The sequence below is a fragment of the Panulirus ornatus genome, chromosome 71 (assembly GCF_036320965.1).
Source record: "Panulirus ornatus isolate Po-2019 chromosome 71, ASM3632096v1, whole genome shotgun sequence".
In the NCBI taxonomy this organism is placed as follows: domain Eukaryota; kingdom Metazoa; phylum Arthropoda; class Malacostraca; order Decapoda; family Palinuridae; genus Panulirus; species Panulirus ornatus.
In genome coordinates, this window is record NC_092294.1 from 12780544 (window position 1) to 12808163 (window position 27620).

General features: G+C 46.8%; 1 protein-coding gene across 1 annotated transcript in view; it reads right to left on the reverse strand.

Moving 5' to 3' along the window:
- Nucleotides 1–113: 113 nt before the first annotated feature.
- LOC139747998 (uncharacterized) overlaps nt 114–27620 on the reverse strand; it is a 44458-nt gene continuing 16951 nt past the window's right edge. Inside the window, exons 4-6 of the mRNA XM_071660544.1 lie at nt 6570–6668; nt 2597–2737; nt 114–2168 (exon numbers count right to left, since the gene is read on the reverse strand). Of these exons, the coding sequence (XP_071516645.1) occupies nt 1581–2168; nt 2597–2737; nt 6570–6668 (828 nt within the window). The 3' untranslated portion in view covers nt 114–1580. The remainder of the gene's footprint in view (nt 2169–2596; nt 2738–6569; nt 6669–27620) is intronic.

Genomic DNA, 27620 nt, shown 5'->3' on the forward strand with positions numbered 1-27620 from the left:
AAGATGGTTAATCACACAGTTTTCTCTGATTACTTGACGGTTCTTTAGGTCAATTGCCATGGATTACTGATCTATTCTTAATAAAATATTAAGGGATAAGAGAAATCTCAGACTTCAACCATTGTGACAATTTTATTCAACATATAAAAATATTCTGTACAGAGAAACGAGAATATGTACATTATGTACAGCAACCGAAGCGTTTTTGTTTTATTTTTTGTTTTTTTTTTGAAGCTTACTGCTACATGATCACCAGTGATCACGCTTGAGCTGAAGTGCACTCAGGACCACACTCAGGAGGACTCAAGACACGCCAAATGGTCAACATGCACTCAGGGAACATGGGTTGAACAGACACACTTACAGGAAACACAGGGAGGAACAGTTTATCTTGCTAGATGACTGCATTCAGGGGACGCCCTTAGATCTAAGGTATGCACTCAGGAGACGCCGCTCTCAAGGGATGCACTCACATGCAGACTGGTGGGGCTCACAAGAAGGGGATAAAAGAAAGTCCATGAATGGTCTCAAAAGTGAGTGTATATGAACTATCTTTACCCAGGCTCGTGTTTTCATTTATCCAACAGAAACGAAACTGGAGTATCATACAATATAAATTCTAACCACATCTACACATCCTGAGTGTGGTCCTTTTAATATATAGATTTAATTTTCGAGATCAAAAATCATTTCCCTCACATACATGACACATCAAACACTGGACATATGACTACAAGAGTTTGCATGTAATTGGCATATAATACTGTCTTAAATCTATCATATACATTTCATATACATTTGTGCTTAGAGTTCCCCAAATACATTTGTTTCATATGTAAAATAAAATGAAAATCAGTTATCATATGGACAGACAAACGTTTCACAAATTCAGCTCTTTGTAAAATATTATCTAGCAACATTTAAAAGCCCTAATGTTCATAAAGGCAACACAAAGGTGTTGCTTAAGATATAAGATTAATCCACAAACACAAACACAAACACAAACATGACCTGATCATGTACCAAGATTAACGACAAATGAAATCCAATTTGAAACAAGAAAATCTGGGGACTCAAACGTAATCAATATAGAAAAGGCACATCTTTACATATATCTCGACTAAATTCAAATTTCTATATATTTCATCCATTTTTCTCCTCTGACTAGGAACTGATGACCAAAAACGTTCGTTCAGGCACTACGGTGAAGAGGTTGAGGAAGCGGTGGGGCTTTTAGAAAGGACATGGCCAAGGGAAGATGATTTAACAAAGCTATGCAAGGGAAGGAGGAGAAGAGGAGGGGTTGGGAGACCCTTGGAAAGTGGGGCACGAGTGGCGGATATGAAAGAGAGTATTGTGCATTTTTTTGAGTCAGAAGAAAAAGGGAAGAAGAAAGGGTAAAAGAGTAGGGGTGAGGATGGGAGGTACGTGGGAAAGTAGGTGTGTGATTCTGAGTGGAGTATTCCCTCATCTTGAAGTATAGTTCAGTAGATGAAGGCTAAGTGCAGTGAGGCACTGAGAGTCAGTGTGTGATGGCACAGAGCCCCCGGGTGATCCACCATTGGCCTCACTCCCTGGCACTAGCCACTCGGGGAGCGGTTGCGACGGAGCTTCTTCCCTTCTTGCGCCTCCTCTGCGACGTCCTTCCAGGGACGGAGGTAGTGGTTGTGTCCACCACGGGAGCGGGAGCGGCGGAGACGTTCCTCCACTTCCTGCAGACGCGCTAGGGTGTCGCTGAGTCTCAGGTCGAGGGTGAGGTGTTGGGTGTGACACTGTGCGACGGCCACCTCGTCCTCCAGCTTGCGACCCTCCAGCGTGGCAATCTTGAGGGTGAGCTGGTCGAGTCGTCGTGACACAGCTTGTAAGTCCGTCCTCAGGGCCGAGGTATCGTCGTGGGCCACTCGAGCGTCGTCCTGGCCACTCTGTCGCTCAGCCACCGACTCGGCCACTGTGAACTCCAACTTGGCCACCTCCTGCTTCACCTCCGCCACCTCTTTCTCCATCCTGGCCTCTAGCGCCTCCAAGGCGGCCATGAGCTGCACTGAGGACGACCTCACCTCACCAACACCTGTCGTTGCGGCTTCAACTTTAGTCTCAAGTTGTCGTTCCGCCTCAGCCACTTCTGCCAGTCGTTCATCATTCACTGAGCCAGACGACAATGACGACACCTGCAGGAAAGACAAGCTTGATTAAGTAAACGAGGAAAATGAAGAAATTCCTCACGAAAAATATGATTAGACAATGTGAGGGGATGATAAGGACTAGAATCTCGTATTTGTGGTGTCGAAATGTACTTAAAGATAATGCTATACTTGTATTCTAGTTTCACAGTGATCAAATGAAATATATAAGAAGAAACTAAGATAAATGACATTACAGAAATTCAGTAAAAGTAATTGAGACACAGAAATCTGTTATGATAATTGAATTAACAACGGTCGCCACCAACGGCAGATGTGTACAAAAGCTTTAGATAGAAACGTGTCGTCTCGTTCTTCTACCGAGGAACGACAGAGACGACGAGACCCAAACTAAACGTCTCGTCTGTGCAGCTGGCTGGGTCTCGGGGATCCTCCTCGTTCACATAGTCACTCACCTTCTTCTGCACACGAGTGAGGGCGAAATCCAGCTTCTCGGCACGTTGTTCCACGGCGGAGATCCGCTGTACCTGACGTGCCTGGGAGGCCCTAGCCACGACTAATGCCACGTCTTCTGCACCGCCTCCTGCCGCGTCCTTCTGTGGGATTGACGCTTCTGTTAACAGCTAACTAACGACAAAGCAAAAAGTATTGACTTAGTGATTAAAATGATACGAGGGACAACCTTTTCTTCTTGTCCATGTTTGACATCAAGTACCAATACAGTTCTGCAGAGCTATATATACTGAGGGTATGCCACACGTACATCAGCATATATATACGTCACCACATAATCTAAGCCCTAAAGATATGCTCCCTAAGTGCAAGCGCTGGTTTCCATCAGCCAACCAGTTAGTCTAGGTAGAGTATGTGGGCGCCACGCGTACACGTCCTTGTATAACCTTACTTGCACCTGCATGCCAACACCACGCTCCCTTCCCCCTCAATCTTTGTTTAATTCATCCTTACTCACTTTCTGTCTTGTTGTTCTTTACCTCCCCTTCACCTCTCTCATAAACATCTACTTCATCTCTCTTTTTCCATTATTCATCCTCTCATATCATTTACTGTCATTCAGTCTATAAACTCACACACACACACACACTCTCCAATTCACATATAACATTTGTCAACGTGTAACTAACCCGACTTTTCACTTCCCTGCACTTCGCACAAGCCCAGCCTAATGACAGATGAACGAGGATTGATATCGCTAATGATCACCGCCATGCATATGGAGGAGGCGGAAGTCTAAAGGAACGACTGTATTTATACCTGAAAAGTTTTGCTATAATTGTACACAATCCATCACCATTTTCTTTATCTCTCCCGACCTCCTCACTGCATAGTCAGCTTTATCTCCATACACTGGACTGATGTATTCCTTTGAAAAGGTTCATCGGAACCTGATCACTCACAATTTTACTTCCCACGACTTTCACCTGAGATCTAGTTACCTTCTGACCTTTTCAATATCTCCACGACATTTCAGGATTTTTTTTTCCATCTTAACTGAACACACTCCTTAAATGTTATGATATTTTGAAACCTCCCAGCTCCACTCTATCTAGTCTTGCCTCAGACTCCGTATTTAACTTTACAGGTGCATACTGTCTTGCTTCAGTTAGCTCTAAGTTCAAGTTCTTACCTTTTCTAAATTTCCTAGTGATGCCCTGAACTTTCAGGTTCTGTTTCCCCCATCAGCGTCTTATTATCCCCAAACATAACATCCGAACCTCCAACAATATTCGTTATATCTGGCTCATCTATTCTATGAACCGTAACACCAACTGCTGGTCAATTATCTTCACGAATCATGCACTCCAGCCGTCATCTTCTCTACTCCTCAGTACCACAGCCTTACGTGTTCCCCTGGTCAGTTCTGTCGTGTGCCCTTAAGTCCCAGGTATACAAATGGCAACACCCCTCCCCTACACATGCTCCCAGTCACCCAGTTGTCCTGGTGGAGACTGGGCGGCCTCCGTGGACGCCCCAGGCGGGGCGTCATTCTTCAGTGGCAGGTGCGAGCTGTGGCACGGGCGGGACCTGCCTCTCGCCCAGTAATTGTCCCTCTCTCTCGTGCCCTCAGTGGGACCTCACGACTATGGGTCCTGCGACGCAGATGGTACATGACTGTTTCTCTGACGTCCTCGTAGATGATGATAGTTATGATGCAATCTGTTTACCTCATTATGATGATGATCTATTATCATCCTGATTATGATACAGTCTGTTTACCTCATTATGATGATCTATTATCATCCTGATTATGATACAGTCTGTTTACCTGATCATGATGATGATCTATTATCATCCTGATTATGATGCAGTCTCTTTACCTCATTATGATGATGATCTATTATCATCCCTCTCGACGATACATAACATCTGTGGTCGAAGACTCTGACCTTCGAGATAAAGGATGTTTATTAGCTCGTGAGGACGACATCACCAACATCTCTAGGCACTCGTGGGAGTGACAGGTTCTGTCGTCTGGCTGGACACTCGTTGGTTCCTCCAGGCTGGAGGTGTGAGGCGGCTGCTGAATCATGCATCGTCTCCCCACAACCAGCCACCGTCACCACTAACTGTACCTCTTCATCGCGTCGACATGCAGCCCAGCACACACGACACGTCGTCGCTCACCAGCCGGAGAGAGAGAGAGAGAGAGAGAGAGAGAGAGAGAGAGAGAGAGAGAGAGAGAGAGAGAGAGAGAGAGAGAGAGAGAGAGAGAGAGAGAGAGAGAGCAAAGAAGAGCACAAGAGATAGAAGATGTACAACATGTACTACCCTAGTTTGCACATGTAGCACTGGGCGTCATCGTGCCCTAGGTATTGATCCATCTGAACTATCACTTCTGTTTTTCTTTAGAATTCTATTTCATCCTCTATTACGAGGAGTTACACAGTGTCCACACACGACCGGCAACCCCAGGCAAGTGTCGTGACCAGGGTAGAGAGAGAGAGAGAGAGAGAGAGGTTAGGGAGGGTGGGAGTGGAAGCAGACGAATCCTCCTCCTTCAGTCTCCGTGGGCTGTATGACCTTGGCCGTGGCACGGGCCTGCAGGCAGGCAGGTGCTGAGACAATCTGATAGGACGGCTCTGGCTCCTCGCAGGTGGCGCTTGGGGTCATCTAGTGAGGTGGGTCGACTGACGCGTCTCGTTGATATCGCTGGATATGAACACGTCGCACGTAGCGCACTGTCAAGCAGGTTGCCGTAAACACTCCAGAGACCTGAGGCATCAATGAGTCTTCTGCACAGACAGAGAGACTCTGACACACACACACGTAAACAGAGAGACACACAAGCAAACACATAGACGCCTTTTTATCCGGCAAGTTAGAGACGTGACCATGGACCCGATAATGGTATAGGGTTGAGAACCTTTTTATATAGACCTACTGTACTATACGCATCTATACAAATAGATACTCGTATATCATGTCAGTATATATATAGATAACGGCGTCATACACTAGGTCATCATGTCGAGGCGTGGGAGCTGCCGTGAATAAATGATTTAATAATGTCTCGTTTTTGTGAATACTGTTGCTTGATTTTGTTTGTGTGATATAAACAGGAAGGTGGGACGTCACATCATATCCTGTATTCACACCCAGCCGTATATCAACTTGTATTATAAATACTTAACTTCAAAAACAATTCGTCAGAAGTGAATTCGATTCTACAAGAAAAGTACAAACGCTAACAAAGCGAGAGTCGCAAGGCAGATGTCTGATACAAGTTACAATTGTTCTTCTTTATGTGGCGTGACCAGCTGAAGGTGTTGTAAGAATGTAATAATTTAACGACATAATTGCACTCATTACGGCTTCCGGTAGGTCGTCTAACGAGAGACTACATAGCGAGGAACATATCTTGGGAGGAGTGGAGGTGTTCCTGCGTCTGTTGGTGAGAAGCAATGGTGTTCCTGTGCCAACGACCGACAGACCAAATATACACGTAGCAGACATGAGTGATCAACACTGTAAACGAGCGACCTCAAAGTGTCACATCTTAGTAACAGAGAACTTAGGTGTAGCCTGGGTGACCCCGTGACACAGTACCTCCCTTACCAAGGTCACTGGAGGCCCCTTTGACGTCACAGTGACCTAGAACACTGGCCTCCCTCCCTGAGTCTGCTCAGAAGACATTTATCAAGCGAGTTTTCCATTCACGTAATGACACACCTCACGAGTGGCAATGTAACTGAACACAATACTCGTCTAGCTATCCTAAGACCTTTTGATTACACAAAATTAGAATAGACGAATGAATTACCATAAAATTGGTCATAGTCTAAAACAGGAACACTAGGAAACTAAGTTGAATATATATTAGCGATCTTTCAGCAATGAATCATGATATATCCTAAACTGTATTACGGGATCTTACAATCCTACCGCAGGATGGTAGTAGGATGCACCCACCTTGGTTCCCTGGGACGCTGGAGACGCAGGGATTCCCGCTACGGTTCCTTCTGGCAACGCCGTCAGTAGGTCATTGAAGTCCTCACGAATGGACGACACCTGTGGGGGTAAGAACGGGGAAAATGAAACACGAAAAGTTCCCAAGTGCACTTTCGTGTAATAATCACATCAGGGGAGACACAAGAGAAAAATATAACAGTTGATATACATCGAAGAGACGAAGCTAGGACGCCATTTGGTAAACATAATCCTGGTTAGTATGGGGGGCCTCTCGGTGCCTCGTCCTGCATTGTTTACAGTTCATTATTCCTGAAATAACTGAATTATTCAGAAGCAACGACGATAATTTCGTGAATGAATGGGTAGGTAAACACCTCCAGGTGGTCTGTGGTGATAGCCACAATCAATTATTTTGTCCATAAAAGATGGGGAAGATATTTTGTTGATGGCGACAGCGACCGCGGGGGACATATGCTGAGCGTGTCATATTCCAGCAGATGCTCTCCTGACGGAGGTATCTTACACTCTGCACAGAGGTGTATGGGGCAAGCCCTCCCTCCTCCCGTCCACCTGGCGGGAATGTCGAGCATCTGGTGTGAAACTGGACGCTGAGGGCTGGGTGGCCAGGCACGCGAGCCTCCACGACCACCAGCAGGTCATCCGAACCGTCAACCCCAGGCAGGTGGTTGAGGCCAGTGACGTCCACAGCACGCCACCAACTTCCTGTCCCTCCAACATCTACCAACATCCCGTCCCTCCAACATCCACCAACATCCCGTCCCTCCAACATCCACCAACATCCCGTCCCTCCAACATCTACCAACATCCCGTCCCTCCAACATCCACCAACATCCCGTCCCTCCAACATCCACCAACATCCCGTCCCTCCAACATCCACCAACATCCCGTCCCTCCAACATCCACCAACATCCCGTCCCTCCAACATCTACCAACATCCCGTCCCTCCAACATCCACCAACATCCCGTCCCTCCAACATCTACCAACATCCCGTCCCTCCAACATCCACCAACATCCCGTCCCTCCAACATCCACCAACATCCCGTCCCTCCAACATCCACCAACATCCCGTCCCTCCAACATCCACCAACATCCCGTCCCTCCAACATCCACCAACATCCCGTCCCTCCAACATCCACCAACATCCCGTCCCTCCAACATCTACCAACATCCCGTCCCTCTAACATCTACCAACATCCCGTCCCTCCAACATCCACCAACATCCCGTCCCTCCAACATCCACCAACATCCCGTTCCACCAACATCCGCCAACATCCCGTTCCACCAACATCCGCCAACATCCCGTTCCACCAACATCCGCCAACATCCTGTCTGTATGACGTTTCACAACCCGTTCCAAAAGCTGACACTGTCTTCACCTCACCCAGAATCTATTCTCGATCCCAGGGACGCACACCAGCCCCCCCTCGTGGAAAGACTAGTCACCTCATCACAGTTATATGCTAATGTTAGCATCAACCACGACCTCCCTCCCCCTCGCTTCAAGGATCAGCCATATCTGTGTTTCTATCTACACACACACACACACACACACACACACACACACACACACACACACTTCGGTGCACAATTTCAGATAACGCTCTCACAAAACCGGAGTTTCAGTCAAGGGAAAGACATTAAAACGCTGAGATAGGTTAAGGTTACCGGGCGGGTGTGGGTTAGGAGGGACGGGGACTGATTCAACACTCAGCCACAAAGGGTTTAAAAAAAAAATCCCGAATAAAAAACGGTATCGGCTCCTGACCTATCGGCCACTAATCCCCTCCCAGCAACTCTTGAAAAGCATCGTATGACGGGTTGGGTCGCAGCCACCATCAAATCCGCCTCGACTTTAAGTCTAACCCTGATACAAACATCCGTGTGAACTTTAACATTGCCTCGTAGCAAGTTGCGACAGCTCTAGAGAAACGTCGTGGAAGAGGAATGCAAAATGTCCACAGCACACACGACTGTCGGTACATCTTTTCCTCAAGCTGAAGAGTCGATGAAGTGGACGAAGTACAGAGAGTTGAGGACGTCCATCGACTGAGGGTCAGTCGTCTCCATCATATTCTCCGGTGTATTGTGGAGGCGTCACTCCTCAAGTTGTCTCCGATGGGCCCCGGATCTGGGGGGACATGACCATAGGAAACTCCACCACTGAACGTTCGCTCAGGGAGATCCACCCCCTGCACAGCTCAGGGAGACCCACCCCCTGCACAGCTCAGGGAGACCCACCCCCTGCACAGCTCAGGGAGACCCACCCCCTGCACAGCTCAGAATCACTCACCCCCTACACAGCTCAGAGTACCCCGCCCCCTGCACTGCTCAAAGAAACCCACTCCTGCACATCTTAGAGAACCTCATCCCTGCACAGCTCAAAGAAACTCACCCCTTCACAGTTCAAAGTACCCCACCCCTGTACATATCAAGAAAACCAAATTCTGAACAGCTCAAAGAAACCCTCATTTGAATAGCTCAAAGAGACCGATCACTGAATGGTTCATAGAAATCCACCATTGAAAGCGTGAAGGAAACTCAACTCTGAATAGCTCAATATAAGCCATCAGTGAGAAGCCTTAATAAAAGTAACCAATCAATGGCGTAAAGCAGCTAATTCCTGATTGGCTCAGGTATGCACAAATAATGAAATAATAAACACCAATCAATGAGATGATCAAATGAAACCAAAGCATGAATCAGAATTAGAAAACGGTAAATATCCCACAAAATGATCGATGAAATTGTCGATGACACAAATATCAAAGCAGACTCAGAGGCGTTAGACTCTGAAACCAGTTTCTAAAGATTTTAGAAAACCACGAAAAGACCAAAGAAACCAAGCTGGTCAGAGAAACCAGCCTCTCAGTGACAAACAACGACACAGTGCGGCAATTAAAGAAAACGTCATTCATGAAATTGTAAATCCAGATTCTTGTGGTAAATGAACGTAAATCAAGAACTCGACCATAATATGGAATTAATACAAAAATACATTTTTCTCCAACTTAACATAGACTCCTTTGCAATGACATTATCTTAGAGGAATTAGATGAAAAACCTTGCGTTTCCTCGGAAATGTAAGTTCTATTCTTACTGGAATGATTTCAAAGACATTTTTCTTCCCTTGTCAGACTATCAAGAAGACTGTTGGGAGCAGGAGGGAGCACAACACAACAGACTGCCCCAACCCAGGTACTCGGTGGCCAACCGATCCTTCACTATAACAAAGCCTAGACCTCCGTCCTAGTCGGCCACACGTCATAATACAGGAGGAGCCTCTCGCGGGGGAGACTTTAATGCCCCGTAAAGTAGTGATCTAATACTCGTCCACTCTATTTCATGGAATAATTACTTCTATTTTGGGGACCTCCCGTTGTTCGCAAGCAATCAACATTCCACTAACTATTACTACGACATAATTGTATTCTATTAACGCTTGGGTAAAATAATCACAACACCAATAAAGTAATTACGAACCTCTAACGACTCTAACTGTCCTAGACGTGATTACCCCACTGAAACACTGTGGTTCCTGGATTAGCAGTGGTTTGAAACAGCTTAATCACCCTGGTAAACACGACCCAGGTGAGGTTGTTTGGTCAGAAGGGAGATGATATTTACGGTCGTACAGCCAAGGTTGTTGATGGATTGATGATTTATGAACCCTAGTCACGGGTACCGCTCGTTTCTTGTCCTTACGCCTCACTGGCTTCGACAGAAGGGCCTTCATGGGTCTATAGTTACTCTCAAAAAAGTATATTTATCATGGCCTTCAAAGCATATGTTGATTTTGAATGCTGTGATGGCATGTTGCTTTGTGTATATGCAAATCTACCGCGCACAGATACAGCGCTGGTATATCATGGTGGTTTATGAGGTATTTCCAACTCCAGCAGACGTACTTTGGAGCATCAGAATTATAGAAGCAGTTCACCAGTTCTCACCAATTCACAAGTTTCCACCAGCTTACGGAAGTATTACCCGGACCATTGATACAGAATATGGTCAGAAATAGTTTCTTATCTCTCTGGGATCAGCAGTTACCCAGAGGTCCCTAGGACAAACGACCCAACATCATGGTCGACTTAGGAGTGGGAACCAGTGCTACTTGTGTGTGTTTGTGTATACGTATATGTGTATAGATATACAAGTCTATATCTATATGTACAGATATGTATGACTATAATGACATTATTTCTGAAATTGTTTTATGAATATGCATAAACGGATTACAACACAGGCGTTATACCATCAACCGTGCGATTGTAGGCTGGGCTAGTACGCAGTTTAGAGTCTGAAGTTTAGTCTGGTGCAGGACAGACCAGTTCCTTGGAGTGTGAGGACATCGTGTGACTCATGACTCAAGCTCTGAGGTGCAGCTGGTCATTAATGGTGAAACGCTTCTCTGGTCACTCAAGGAACGAGGGTTGCCGGTCCTCCCTTAGGGGTCGAATACCACCCGACACAAAAGTATCGACGGCTGCAGGTAACACTGACTGTAAGGTTGTCCTTCACTCTCTGTGTGGGTATGGATCTCGCTGGTCACTCAGTGTATGGGCGCCCTTGGTCACTCAAGACGTGGATAATGCCAGTCTCAGCGGGTAACGTCGGCTCCCGGTCACTCAAGTCTCACAAACCGAGCTGATACCAAGTCCACTCTGTGGCCCCTTCGCCATCTTCTCCCATCCGCTGTGGTTATGCAAGAGGATAATAACGGAACTAACAAGCAGGTTTGGGAATTACCCGTGAAATACCAGCACGACCTCCTCACCCAAGTGAAAGGTCAAACGAGCTATAGATCAACGCAACATTGTCCTTAGAACCAACCTTCCCGGCCTGATACTTGTCTTCCTCGTATATCATCCACTTCCTCCACCTCTTCCCACTTTCCTATCCTCCTCTTACCCCTCCCTGCCCATCAACCACTCCTCTCTTCTTCTTCTTCTGTTTCCTTTCCCGTTCTACCTCGGGCATTGAAACCAACGGACCGAGATTTTTTTTTTCTTTATTCTTGTCGATGTTTTGGTTCTTCGACTGAATGCCTGACCGATGCCTTCTGACAAGCTGATGGGAGGCAACTTTAGGAGTGAAAAAGGGGAAAATCGAGGGTTTGGAGTACGACGTGGCCATGTGTAGGATGAATTGGGAAATGGAGACTCAGTGCTTCAAAGGAGAGGAGGACTTGGTAGAATGTAAGAGAGCCAGACAACGCAAGGACCTACTGATACACTACCAGGTTATCTGCTGGAGGATAGTACATGGGATGGACAGATAACAGAGGACCTGATGGTCTATGGCGAAGTTCTCTGCTGAAGAACAGGACATGGGAGGACATCCTGGAGGACAGTAATGGTATCTTAAATTCTTGATAAATGCAGATGGAGACAGCATAGTAAAGGAAATGTGAAGTGGGACACGCAGAAACGAAAGACGATGATAGGAAAATGTAGATACAGACTCAATATGTATCAATAACAAAGCCATCATTTTGCATACATGAAGACTAGTTTTTAACGTACACGACTGAAAGCACAATTTACTATGCACGTGAATATTGACTAATTGAATTTTTGTTCAACCTTCATGAATGAAGCGAAGTCTTCAGCTTGCATACCTTCAGCCTTCAGAAATGAAGCACTTGTCTTCAGCTGAAAGACTGACCTTAACCCCAAGAAATGAAAAACCTTCTTCTGTCTTTGCACCTAAAGGACTGTCCTCATTCTACACATCTGAAGAACTGTGTTTAACTCACACACATACAGCACTGCGCCCCTTCCAGCATTGCTGGACAGGTAAAGGGAGTCCCTTCTTAGCATACCGCTAGGTCATTTCCTTCACAGGTACTGAATCCTGTTATTTAACATCTAGACACAGGAAAAAAAAAAGGTGGTCCAGAAATGTTGTAGAAGTTAACAGGTAATTTAGGAGTCTTCCCAATATAATCTATAACCTTCCTCCCTTCTGTCTCCCAGCAATTTCAACGCATTTCCTGCTAAATGAACGAAGTGGTTCATTTCCCAAATAATTTAAGAGCAATTGCCTGAACACTCCGAGCTACAGACATGCTGCTACAGTCGAGTGAGTGGAAGCAATGTGACTGTAATCATGAAAACTGATAAAATGTAGACAGGGGAAGCCCCTTACGTCTCGTAAGGATCATTATCTCCTTCGGTGACACAAGACTCACGCTACTACCGACGCTCGTCTTACCTCGGCTCCTCGATATTGTGGGTTAAATAGAGCTATACTTCCCATCCCCCCTCGCAGTTAATCGAATTTAGAGTGGCGTCAAATGGGCTTGAGAAGAGCCCTCCCCTCCTAGACCCTCTCCCCCATCTTCCTCCTCCTCCTCCTCCTCCTCCTCCTCCTCCTCTCTCCTTATGAGAATCTTTTGAGCGACGATACCTGGGCCAAGGTATCCCAGATGGGTACTAATTTGAGAATGTTTTTTCGCCAAACTTCACAGCGCCATCGACGAGACGAGCTAGAGATGGAAGTTACTGATACAATCAGGGCGGGAGAGGGTCTCCCTCTCGCTATCCACGTCGCCAGTGTGTCTGATTTAACAAAGAGGCTTGGACAGCGCCATCTGATAAATGGGAAGATTGGCCAAAGATCCCTAACACAGAGGATGAAGAGAATAAACGATGATAAAGGAACAGTCCCGTAGCTCTACGTAGTCTCAAGAAGAGGGCTGGCTTGAGGAGAGGATGTCTGTAGTTTTACTATATCTCAATAGAGGGGGTTAATATAGGGGTTTGGGTCCCTAGCTCCAAATAGTCGTCAGAATGGGAGGGTTAAGGGGCTCTCCGGCTCTATATGGGTTCAGGAAGGAGGAAAAAAGGTACCTTTGGAGGTTCGGGAGTTAGTGGTAGAGATTCTACGGCTCTATAGGGTTTTAGATAGGAGTGGAGTAGAATCCAAGAGGTTCAACGGTGAGTAATAGAGGTCTGCTACTCTATATGTGTTAGAGAAGCATAATTCAAGAGGTTCAACAACTAGTAATAGAGGTTCTAATACTCCATATGGGTTCTGAGAGGGGACCTGGTGGTTCAACAGTCACGAACCATCCGGGGTTCTTCGGTTGTATATGGATTCAAGGAGGACTTGAGGGGGACCTTAGCGCCGCCGAAGCTCTGGGGGTTCTGTATGGGTTCAGGAAGGAGGGGGTAAGGGGTAGGGAAAACACTGCAAGGGGTCCACCAGTCGGTAGCACCAGATAGCAAATTGCAGGACATGCTGAGGCCAGTAATTATCCGTGATTGATGATAATGGCAGCGCTACGTCCTTACTACCAGGTTCTTAGCGCTCGCTACAAGACGCCAGTACTCGCCCAGTCTCTCGTACGAGACGCCGTCGCTCGTTGCGACCGCCGCTAAGGAGCTTTCGCACTCGCTACAAGACACCAACTTATGGTACCTACTCGCTGCGACAGGTAAACACTTGTTACGATCATTCTACGAGACAGTATCACTCGCTATGTCTCCGCTTTGAGAGGGTAACTCTGTCTTTTAAGTGCGCGTTGCCTCAAGACTCCCGGATTTTACTGAGTCCTTGCTACGAGACCCCCTACGCTCGCTACGTCCTAGCTACGAGACCTCTCACACTCGCTACATCCTCGCTACGAGACCTCTCACACACGGTACGTCCTCTTACGCGCATTCAAGCCCCACTACGATTTATCGACACTCGTTCCCTTCCCATTATGCCACATTACTTGCTACAGGACGTTCGTAAGCACTACTTTCCTACAAGACACCAATACCTATTCCATCCTTGCTACACTTACCCCATAATCTCTACGATATGCCAGGTATAACCTCCCTCTCCAGCACAGGAAACCCAAAGACCCTAACGAGCCTGTTTCCCCCCATCAGAATAACAGGCAAACTAGCATTACGAGCTGCCAACGAGCGTCACGACCTTCCTCTACGAGAAACCTAACATTTTACGTTACGAGGTTGCAGATCCCACCATGAACAGAGCTCCATCCTCACTATCCCTTTGAACACCTTGGGTGAAATCGAACGAGGGAAAAAAAGACAAATACTTCGACGAGCGAAATCCTGTAAAGTCAGTCACAAACCAGACCTCTCTTCGTCAGGGCGGAACGATGTGTCTACATTCGTGTTTTCCAGAGTTTCCATATTCAATTTCGACTGTCCTCAGCTTCCAGTACAATTTGAGCCTCACAATTGGTCCTGAGACGTCTGTGAATACGCCACGAGACTCATGGCTGCTCCACTGAACAGCAGAACACACTATTTGCTCTGACAGTAAGTGACCTTTGGGAAGAGGCGTGACCCACTGCCACTATCTAGACGGAGGTCACGGTCGTTAGCGAAGGTTACATTTGACCAATTACCCGCGAATGAGCCTTAATACTTACGTCTACCCCATGTAATTAGACGAGTTATTCCGTCTTGTTCCTGTGTCATTGCACCTGGTAGTCCAAGGTCACTCGATCTCCAGCTCACACCCTTAGATAGAACGTAGAAGATTACTAAGTATTTAGATATAATGGAGTTGGAAATTACATGATTGACATTTTCTCATTTATAAGCATCGTCGGGTATTACGGGCTAAGCTAATGCTGCATACTATAATGAGGTATAATGGCAGAGCCGCTGGATCATGATAGATACGTCGGGGTAATAGGAAGCGTCCTCAAATACGTTGGAATAACGTAGATGTATAAGACGTATTCCCGACGACACACACTGGTGCTCTGAGGTCACACAGCAAGTGAGGATCTGGGGGCAGTAAAGGTCGCAGTTAGTGGCTGTGTGTAATAGTTTCTGTGGCTTAGGCCTTGATGTTATACCTCAAAGTTTAATGGTCTTTAATGACCCCTATAACTGGGCAATATAATAATACTGATGTCTGGTATTATAGACGGACTGTGGTCATACCATTCCGACATTATAGGGAGCGAGGATTATCTTAAACGCGTAATATACACACTAGACGTGTTACTTACAGTTAAGTGAGCATTATAGGAAACGAATGTAATCCTTTTAGCTTGGCATTATAGTGAGCTAGCCGCCTGGCATTATAGAGGCAGACCCAAGGATCCTGCGTGCCAGGAGGAGACCTCAAGATTCCTGCCTTCCAGGAAAGGATCCCCTAGGATTCTATCTGTACGGAGAGGATCCCCAGGATCCTTCCTGCCAAGGAGAGGACCCGTAGGATCCCTCCTGCCAAGGAGAGGACTCCCAGATCCTGTCTGACAGGAGAGGATCCTCAAGGTCCTATGTATTAGTAAACGACCTCCAGGATTTAAAGTATAAGAAGAGGATCCCTAGGAATCCTCCTGTCAGGAGAGGACCCCCAAGGATCCTGTCTACCAGCAGAGGACCCACAAACCTCTGTGTACAAGGAGAGGACTCTTCCCCATCCCCCACCATCCTCCTCATACCCCCAGACGTTCAGGATCTGAGGCAACAGATGCGACAGCCGCACAAAACAACAACACGTGTGGTCAGTCCAGGACCAGATAACCACTTCCGTGACGAACGTTTTCGTCCATCGTTAGTGAGGGTGGCCAGGTGGGGTGATCGGATGGTAGTTAATTGGTTGTAAGTTGTAGTTAGGTGATTATGGTAATGATAATGACTCGGCGGTTGTGGTCAGGGGAAGAGAAGGTGGTTGGTTGGCTGTTTCTGGTTAAAGGTGGTTATAGGAAAAGGGGGAAGGGGGACAGTATAGGTGGAGAGAGGCCGGTAGTCATGATGACATGTCTTAAGTCATCTGGTAAGAGTTCGATATGGGAAAAGATGACGTCTGTGAAAAGACTAGTAAAAGACAGGTTCTCTATTTCCTTCAAAATTCGTCAGTACTTCTCCTTGTCTCTTCTTACTCCCTTACATTAACTTCATCCATACATCACTTAAGGTCAGACCTTAACGTGGACTTCCGTCCATGACTGAAAACAGAAATAGAAATTGATTGTTGTGTGATGTTGGGTGAGGTAAAGATGACTTGATGACGACACATAACATGGAAATAGTTGAAGATAAATACACAGATGTTTCTGGCTTTGTTTGTAATAAGATTTACAATGAAAACCATATAGGATAAAGGGGAATAAATGATGTGACTATTTTCCTTAAAACATCCAGCAGTCTAATTGTTCCTCCTCGTATAATACAGCGATAAGTAACTACAAGCGGGTAATTACTTAAGCAAATGAGGAGGCTGATCATCAGGTAATGATTACAGTGATCCCAGACTTTCCCAGCTGCTGATAACACACCTGCCACCCCCCCCCTCACATCCCCATCTCTAACCCACACCACCAACACTACAGTGCAACTGCACTACACCAATCGTAACCCCATTCTCCATCACACTTCACTACGCTCCACCACTTACCATAACCTACCACCACTTCATTTCCCACATACGTCACTCCACCACTCATCATCAAAAGGGTCCTAGTATTACTTGGATATTGAATACAAACTTACATTACTTACAAATCGAACGAGATATGGTTTTACTTGAGAATGCACAGAATCCATGGAGGCTCCAGCCGCCCAACGCACCAAGTTAGTGCAAAACAACAGCTGAAGCATTGTTAATCTTCCTACCGCAAAACCCGCTATGAGACCACCCCACCACCACCACCACCACCACCACCACCAACCACACAGCTCGGAAGCCTGACCACTCGCGCGTGACACCGCCAGTGGAGCTGTGATCGGCAGTTCCCTTTGTGATGACGAAGAACTAGATCATCTTTGACCATCATCACACACTCACCTCACCGCCATGATGGTGTATTCTAAGACCCTCTTTATGTACTCATATCTTTTCAGTGTCATAAATACTAATCATTTTTGTAAGATTATGGTAAAATGTACACATCAATATGTATCACTCTTCATTAAATGCGTCTCAGAAGGCAATACTTGGCAATTCATTTTGTCTCATACTTATTTTGCCACTGTGGTTACGTCCTCCACCGAGAATAGATCCGTCAACATACCATAGTCCTGAAGAGGTGACCTGCCACCATGTCACCTTCACATACACGTTCAAAGTCTCGCGACTCTGTCTCCTAACATCTCTCTCTGGTTGCCTATCTCCTGATCTCACGACAGTCTCCCCAGTAGGAACTATGAGAACACTGAGGGAACGACAGGAGGTCCTACGTCCCTGGAGGGAAAATATAAGCATGACATTCTGGTGTTGATACAGATAAATGGACCGAGTCTGCTTCCCCGAGTGACGTGTTGTGGTTTCAGCTGAAGTTATACTGCTGTTGTGGCTACCTCTACTTGATGTTGTAGTTGCTGCTACGGTCGTTGTAGATGTTGTATTTGCTGCCGTAGTTGTAGTTGTGGCTGCTGTTACTGTGGTTACTGTCGCTGCTGAACTTGTAGTTGTTGTTGTGTGTGTCGTTGTTGTCTCGCTACAACTTTAGTCTTTGCTTCATTATTGTTGTCTCCGTGGTTGTCTTCACCAGTAGTTGTTGTTGTTGTTGTTTCTTCTTCTTCAGCAGCTGCTGCTGTCTGGGGGGCCGCTGACCGATACAGCTCCCGGGGACGGCAGGCGCGACAGCTGGTGTGCGGGTCACGCGTTCAGCCGTAGGTGGTCGCTTTGGCGTCCGGTCGGAGACGCAAGCCTCGATGCGACGGATCACGCACTCAAGGTCAGCTATCACGCAGGTGGGGCGAGTCGTGCCTGATGCATACGTCGGTTGAAGTTACGACGGAAAGCGGAGAATCAACGACGCGCGAGACACACCAGAGTGACGCTACGTCCAAGGACATGGTCTAGAGGCAGGCGAGGACATGCTGGGCGCTAGGGAGAGCAAGGACCAGCCTGGTCTACGTGCATGGTAGACGTGCCTTGCATGACTAACCGGTTACACTACACATTGCATGACTGGAGGGCTTTCACAGTACATACACACAGTAATTATTACCAGTCTCCTGCATGTATCGCTCCTGCCAGGCAGGACCACATTAAACGAGTCTTCCTCACTACCTGATCTCCTCCTTCACTATCCCACTTCCTTTTTCACTATCCCACTTCCTTTCTCACTATCCCACCTTCTCTCTCGCACTGTTAGATCTCCCTCCACCGTGAAGTGGGGTGAAGTTCGGTCCACAATCATGTCGCTTGTGTTGTTTGGGTTTCATTGCGCTACATAGAGTAGGAAGAAACGAGGTGCACGTCTTTATACCTAATACAGAAGCTAGATGAACACAGGGTCGAATGCTCTGGTAAAGCCTATCATTAAGGGACTTTATCAACCCCGTCTATCCCGTCCGTGTTAGTCCTATCTTACCTCAAGTGGTTCACCCACAACTACCTTGATGTGTGTTCGACGCGTCTGAGCTGGGATCACCCTCTCTGGACCCATCATGGGTATGAGAGCAATCCATCCAGCAGTAAACACAATCGAACGAAGCCGAGACCATACTGTCCCCAGAAGGGAATGAAAAGGGATGGGGTGGAGGTCAAAGGTTACTCTTAATGGAAGGGAGGGGTTGGGGTGGGTCATGGGTCGGACATCCGGTGGTGCTGTGGTCAAGACAGCGACGAGGGAGTGGAGGGGACCCCAGAGAGATGTGTTGACAAAAGGACTCTGACGAGAGTTGTGAGGAGTTCCTATACCACTACCTCGTCAGAGGTCCTGTAGCTGTTCCATTCCTCTGGACCCCTCGCTCTTCGGGTCACTCCCTGGGAGTATGTCTTCGAAGGTCTCCTTACTGGACACTTCATCAGGAGGAACCAGAGGTTCATGTAGAGCTCCGTCCTTCCCATCGTGGTCCGGAAGGATAATATGCTTGTTGTGTTTACGGTTCTGAGTCGGAGAAATGTAGGAGTATCTATCTATTGCTCTCTTTCCGTCTGGTGGCTCATCACAACAGTCGCATCCTTTCCATCACACAGTCGTAAGCTGAACGCCCCAGTCTCACGATCGAATTTCCAGTGACTGTCTACGTACAATGTTCCGAGAAATGCTGAACAGATTTCAAAACCTATGAGAAATGAGCCCAAGCTTCTTGTCTCGGTGTCTGTCCTTCCAGTACTAGCACTTACGTACAGCCAATGAGTAACAAGATGACCCGGGGAGTACAACGACTCAGGGTCAACAATACGACACAGGGGTACCAGTCTGGGTCTTGTAACCCGGCGACCTGGGGGTGGACACATCCCTTACCTCAAGAGACGCTTACACACCAAGCAAATACAACCATCAACTTGAGAAGTGACTCGACAATTTACTATAACTGACTCGCATACTTCTGTTTGCAACTGACCTCATTACTTAACAAGCTAAACTCCTTGTTTTTCTTTATTCTTTTACCAGACAACTTAGTCGTGGGCCAATCAGGCCTCCTGTCGTCTGTCTTTCTCATGTACACTCATGTAAACACTTCCACACCTGGTGTGTAAAGTGCAATTATCCTCTTGACTAATACGAATTAAAACTTCCCACCAAGACTCATGTGGTGAGGTAACCATTACCAGCTGAATCACCTTTATTAATGAAGGTTTCAAATTGCCGCTGATGTGCGGGCGACACTGTAATTGTGTCTACTTAACTACCAATCTTAATAAACTTCCCTAATGGAAAAGTGTGAGAACCTTCATACAAAGGACAGAGAAGTGGAGTGGAAGACTAGGGTTTAGAATTGGCGACAGAGGGTTACTGAAGGCCTGTATGTAAAGAGAGAGAGAGAGAGAGAGAGAGAGAGAGAGAGAGAGAGAGAGAGAGAGAGAGAGAGAGAGAGAGAGAGAGAGAGAGAGAATGTACTGCAGGATATGGGAGAGAGAGAGAGAGAGAGAGAGAGAGAGAGAGAGAGAGAGAGAGAGAGAGAGAGAGAGAGAGAGAGAGAGAGAGAGAGAGAATGTACTGCAGGATATGGGAGAGAGAGAGAGAGCGTTGGTGGTAACGAAGTGGGACTCAGTTCAGGACGACCCAACGGCAAAAAAAGGATGTACGAATAGAGTCGAGCAGGGCGTTGGTGGGTGTATGGGAGCAGTGGTTAGGGGGCGAGGGTGTATGGGAGCGATGGAGGGGATGAGGAAGGAGCTCTTCCACCAGCAGGAAGAGGGAACGGGAGGGAAAGGGAGATCATTGATGGCTAAAGAAAACCTGAAAATGGCGGGACAAGGAGGGGTCTGAGGGGGGTAAGTGTTATCCAAGCTGAGCGCTCAGAAAATAGATATATACAGGTGACGCTTCAGCCCGACCCTGGCGGAGGAAAATGGGGTCGAGACAAGGAGGTGGTGCAGACCTGACAAGGTATTAAACACAATGTGATAACCATCATTACATGATAACATAATGTGACATAGACAGCCGACGATTCCTCATGTTGAAATTGTGGGGACACGACTACCATCACGTAGCAAGAACTGAAGGCGAACACATTCTTGGAACGGAAGGAGGTTCCAGGGAAGACCAGAAGGAGTTGAAACCATTATGGAACTAACAGGGTGAGGTAGAGCGGGAGTGCGCATAACACAGATCTTGTTTGGGGTTCCAATCCTGCTCTCCAGTAGATAACCTAATACCTTCTTCCACTAACACAAACAGTGGAATGTTGATGTTTGCATCTCTAACTAATTCTTTGTACAAACGAACGGGTCATCTGGTATATATGGCCTTCCCAAGTACTGTCATCACATATATCACATACTATCACATCTGCTATCAGTCCTTCGTATGCGTTTCCATACGTCGTCCTCCAGCACACAGCATCGTCATACAGTCTTTTGTTATTTGTCTCACCCACGAAATTGTCCTCACCATACAACCTCTATAGTCTATCACATGTTGCTTTCCTTTCCATGTATTTCCATATACAGTCAATGTCTCGTGTGGTGAGTCTGGTGAGGTGGTGGGTCGTCTCGAGTCTTTGAACTAACCAACGGTAAGAGTTGCTAAGTCTAGCGAGAGTGGGCTGTTTAATCTATGAGTTAGGACTATACTTATTAAGGCCCAGTAATTAACGCAAGGAAGTGAGATAATTAGGACATTAATAGCCTAGATTAGAAAATGAGGGTAGTGCGAACCATGAAATTTTAGGGGTTAGAAAATACGCATTTTTACTTGACACGAAAAGCAACTTACAGAAATATTTAGGCCATGATGAACGTGTTGGCGCCGAGGTTCACTCCCCAGCAACTAGACATCACAGAGGCGTAGCCCAGAAAGTGCCCCTCTGGCCCGTTATTACGACAAGGCTCCTGGCGCTCTCCTACAAATAGGGCTGCCATAGATTACCATCGCGGGGACATTTATTACCGTTTGTTGACGTGAAGTATGGCGGAAGTACTAAAGTAAAGCCACAACCTCGCTAGCGCGACGCCCATTTCACCGTGTATACAACAGACGCATGTACGATACCTCCCATCAGCTAGTGCTGGATCACTGGATGTCGTACCTTAACCCAGGAATTGTCTAACCTGCCGATGGGGTGTTTCATACCGAGCATACAGTTCTCTTAAACGAGGGTGAGAGGCCTTGTACCAGACCCAACCAACGTGTAATTTATTAAGAAGTTTTAATAAAAGACGAGGATTATTACTTGGGGATTATCATTTTTTACGTTGATCGTAAATTTTGCGATACACGGTGATGCTACCGACGGTTAGGCCCGGAGGGAGGGAGGAGGGGACCTGTGTCTGAGTCCTGGACATGGTGAAGTGTCCTGTGTACTTAAGGACGTGTTCTGTGTACTCGTGAGGGTGTTCTGTGTGTTTGTGTGCGTGGGGGTCTCTCGTGCACGCTTAAGGGAGACATTATTATGCGTGTGTGTGTGTGTATGTGTGTGTGTGTGTACTCTATCGAAGGACCCCGTGAGTGACACATGATCCTGTGGGACCCGCCCGTCCTCATTACTACCATCCCTCTACTCCCACTCGCCTCCTCCTCCCGCCTCACATCACACCTCGAGGTAAGGGGGGGACTTCGAAGTACGCGAGTCGTTGTTCTGCAGAGCAACTCACATTGTGGACGGCAACTGGAGGATGGAAAGACCTAACTCAACGGTGACTCGAAGGTGAGTTAAACAGCAGTGTGTCTGGTGACCTTCTGGACGGGAACCTTCACAAAGATACCAGCTAAGCCGGCCCGAAACTTTACACCAAAAGCCCCAGAAAGGTCACGCAAATCCTCACCCTCCACTCTACTTCCCCCTCTCCCCCAACCCCCCCCCCTGACGCCCTGGTTAATGAAGGCTGAGAGAGGAGGGGGACCTCGGAGGGGCGTGGGGTTGAGGGGGAAGCCAGAGGATGAAGGGAATGCAGGAGATGGAGCTCCAGGAGAAGAAAGAACAATACAACGACTCAGAGCACGAGAGAAGAAGAATACATGAGACTTTATCACCTTTGACAAACCTTCATGTTTACTTTGGCTGAGATCCCCGTCTGATCCCGGGCTGAGCTGGCTCCCAACCCGACCTCCTGGGACACTGAGTCCCAGCCAGACCCCCCGACACGTTAATGATGGAGGACGAGGCAATGCTGAGGGTTTGACGATAGGGCATAATGATGGTGGGTCAGGGAGACGTTGCACGGAAGAGGGAGGGAGAAAGAGAGAGAGAGGAAGGGAGGGAGGGAGGGAGGGAAGGTAAATGCTACAGCCTGAAGGATGGAGTACATGAGAAGGTATAGCAACAAGCTAATCATAATCAGACCTTCAGAAGTCCATAGCTATTCGTAAGATATCTAAGTAACAGAAGATTTAATGAAGTATGACATCTGCTGAAGGACAGTTTTATTATCAAAGACTTTCAGTCTATATAGAGACAAGATAATCCTTTCAGATATCATGACAGGTAAGAATGGACTGAGTGCTCAAATGTAAGTAACAACAGCTTTCAAATATCATAAAAAGTAAGTAGGGATTCGTCTTTCAGAATCTGGAACAAATACATGAGAATAAGACAATTAAGTATAACATATTAGGAGGTGCAAGAGTTAAGGAGGAATTGGATACATACAAATTTTGTATCAATTAAGTGGGTAATACATACAGAGATATTACAACAAGTAGGTGGGCAGTACATAAAACATAGATATGTTCGGTACACAATAGTTAATACATGATATACTGGAGTCGATACAGAAATAAGACACGAATATTCTGAGAATAATTTGTTGTATTTAGACTTTGCGTATTGCTGTGACAGCAGCTGAGGTAACACTTACAGAGAGGATGAATAGGTACTCATTTGAAGCTAAGACACATACTGTCTCAGCAATTACATACCACGACCTTGAAGCTGCGAGACGGGGAATGATTGCTAACTCACAAAGACAGAGTAAGGTCTCCTGACACACCAAGAGCAACATTGTCCGTGCTGGAGGACGACCTTAGATTTTGGGGATAGACCTGGAAATAGGCATTATCCCATATTCCTTGGGATATATATCCCTGGGATGAGATGCCATAGCTTTAATGGCAATAGAAGAAAAAACATTACATTAATCATCCCTCTGATGTCTCCTGTGTGTTTACATGCCACCACCTACGGGAGTTCTAGGTTTTCAAGCGACCTCAAGCTGCAGATCGAAAGGGTCCGCTACGCCGGCAGGAGGTCATATCGATCTCAGGGGACGCAAAGCTCCTGGTTGTTGCTGAATGCTGCAATCTGACTGATACTAATATCAGAGGTGGGAGGGACTCGATCGATAAGAGGCAATAAACAATACCAGACTGGCTGATCATCGACATTATATTTCCTACTGATCGTACTGACCGAAAAGATAAAAGAATACGTGAATGGGAAGGACATGGGAAACACTGATACCAGAAGACCTGATGGTCTATGACGAGTTTGAAGGCAGTACGCAAGAAGAACAGATAACAGATGACCTGATGGTCTATGACGAAGTTATCATCTGGAAGACAGTGACAGTTAACTAACTTTCTAGTATACTTTTACTGAGACAGTGAGACTGTACGAAAACTGGATGAGGGTCATACTTTGATGCTAGTCATCAACCATATGTTGGCTAAAGGACTCAGGTCACCTGATACGCAAGTCTTATCACTCTACAACCCCTCAAAAGGACTTTCCCTCGAAAGGACCTCTTCGAGATAGGACACTCGTCTGTACAGGACCTTCCTCTGCGATAGGACTCTTCCTCCATCGGAAATGAACCACAATGATACTCTGTGTAAACAGATGATGAGTGGAGACACGTCCTCATCCTCCTGACTGAGCATAGACCCCTACCCTCATCCCCACCTCGTCCATCCCAACAGCTGTGGTATGGACAGTTGCCAGGCGTGGCGTCCGACCTGGAATTACTGATCCGGTAATAGCGTTGCTCGCCTGGGGTCCGCCTACGCCCAGGACCCTCATTAAAGCATCGCCTGCAGGGAGGCCCTAAGATTGGTACTTACGATCTGATTGAAATCACCACCAGGTATCATTCTATAAGTCTGGGGGAGAGCATGTGTTTGCTCCCGGTACTCAAAGGGAGGACCCCAGCAGTCGCCCAGGGACACAACAATACAAAGGTAAGGAAGTGGCCATCAATATCAACTCCCTCCCTCAGCGCCAATAGTGATCACTAATAAATGCTCTTCGTATCATCATCTTCGCGTATTAAACTCCTCCCAATGATCCATCTGAAGCACAATGCATCGCTCAATGGCCGCATCCATCATCTAAACCTTAACCGCGAGACCTGACGATGAAATGTGAAACGGGACGAATTACGGCTACCGTGACGTCACTTTGAGTTGAGGGCACCATGTGGCATGCGCGCCAGCAGATGTCTGATCCCCATTTTTAGCTTCCACTTGTTTTTCTCCCCTGCACGAGTAACTTATCCTTCAAATGTAATGTGGCAACACGTACTGGAATGAAAATATTCTGGGACTGGAAGCCATCTGTTGCAACCGGCCTCTGTGATGTGGTGGCGAAAGATTCTTAAAAGAAAATCTATCTGCAAATTGTGACTTCTAAAAACGGGATGGTCATCAAAATACGCTATGATTACGGTGGGTGAGAGGCGTAGGGAGAGGAGTGAGGGTGTGGGGAGAGGATGGGCGAACAGCAGGAGAGCGAAGGGGAGGAGTTGGGGAGAAGAGAATAAGAAGGGGTGAGAGAGCAGAAGCAGAAATTGAGTGTAAATGTGAGGTAAAGAAAGAGAGAAGGGAGTGGGTGTGGAAGAGGCGTTAGGATGTCAGGGAAAGACGCACTCTGACAACCAAAAGAGGGAGAACAAGACAGAGACAAAAAGATGCAAAGGAAATGTTGGAAAAACAGTGATATAATCAGTGAACAGAGACAGGGCAGGACGTCGAAATAGCGTGGCGTGACAAAGAAGAAAAGTTGAGGAAAGTTTGACAAGTGAGGTGAGAGGTATGAGGAGGTGAAGGCAGAGCCATGTGTGGTGTAGATGATGAGCGGTGCAGGAGGGGAAGGGAGGAAGTGTTGGTTCACCGGACGAACACAAAACGGGACTTGCAAACGTAAACAAGTCAGCAACTGTGGTGCTCGCCTACAGTGCTCGACGGGAGAAAAACAGTCAACTCAATATTTTTCACTCAATGAATTTCTTTGCACCATTTCCTCGTCCTTCACATAGAAGACATCAATTTAAAAAAAAACTAGAAAGAGCAAGCTTAGTTTCTATACTTTCGAGAGAGAAAGTCTAAGACATGTAGTAGAAGCGATCCCTTATTTTTTACGGCCTTATCAAAAGAGCGATTACCATAAAGACCCATTGAACCAAGATCACCAAAACGGCAGCGATTCTGTAGCCCTGACGTCCGTGTAAGTTGCCTGAATAGAAATGTGTGATGAGGTTCCCACCTTTCCCTCTGCCACCAGAGTCCTTCATGCCCTTCCACCACTACAGTCCTTCCACTATACCACGAAGGAACCACCACAAACCCCAGCATTCCTGAAGACAGCGTCTCCTACACAACCTCCCGTCGTAAATGTCTATCACTGGAGGAGACCAGAGACTGAAAATGTTAGGGTAGAATCTGAAGGTTAATACGCAGACGTAAAGGGAATCTGATAGCTTTTAAAAACGACGAAAACAAAGTATGAGATGTAGATGAATTATGAAAAGGGATTAATAGGAAATATATGGAATTAAGATGCGACAGGACATCTGGTGTTGCCTTATGTTCACAAAATCCCTGACCTTAGCGGCTCCCTTCACCTTCATTTAATCGGATTACCTCCACCTCTGCAGCAGCCACAGCACCTGGCAAAGATGCCCTTCCTGGCAGACAAGACTGACCTCGCCCGGCCTGGCGAACAACATGATATTAAGCCACTGGTATGAAGATTTTCATAGGTCATCTGATCGCCTTAGTAATCATGTCCTTGACCAGACAAAGCCCATGACTTAAGCATGTCATTGAGATGGGCAGACTTGTGGAAGACTTGGCCACTACACCCCTGACCTGGCCAAGTCCCAGATCTGTCAAAGTCTTTGGCCTGACAACGAGTGCAACCTGAGCACTGCTGTGACCTCTTCGCAAGTGTGACCTGACACGACTGTAACCTGAGCACTGCTGTGACCTCTTCACAAGTGTGACCTGACCACGACTGTAACCTGAGCACTGCTGTTACCTCTTCACAAGTGTGACCTGACCACGACTGTAACCTGAGCACTGCTGTGACCTCTTCACAACTGTGACCTAACCACGAGTGTGACCTGAGCACTACAATATCCAAAGTGACCCATGTGAGTATGAAGTAACCCATGAGTGTATGGAGCAATGCCAGTATGTCTGAAATAGACAGTAATATGTGAGGAAAGTCGGTGCATCTGGGGGCATTAGGGGGCCGACTTGGTGGCGCTGGATACCTTGATTCTCACGTCAGTCCCAATAATATTCGATCACTCTTGGTGATCCTCTTATAGGATCGGGAGGAGGCAGATGAGGAGGGAGGGAGGAAGATGAGGAGGAGGAGGATCATCTAACATGGAGGATGGAGGGTGTGGGTAAAGGGAGTTCGCCAAGTCATCACGGAGGGGAGGGAGTCATCATGGAAGGGAGGGTGGAGTTCTCTATAACGACA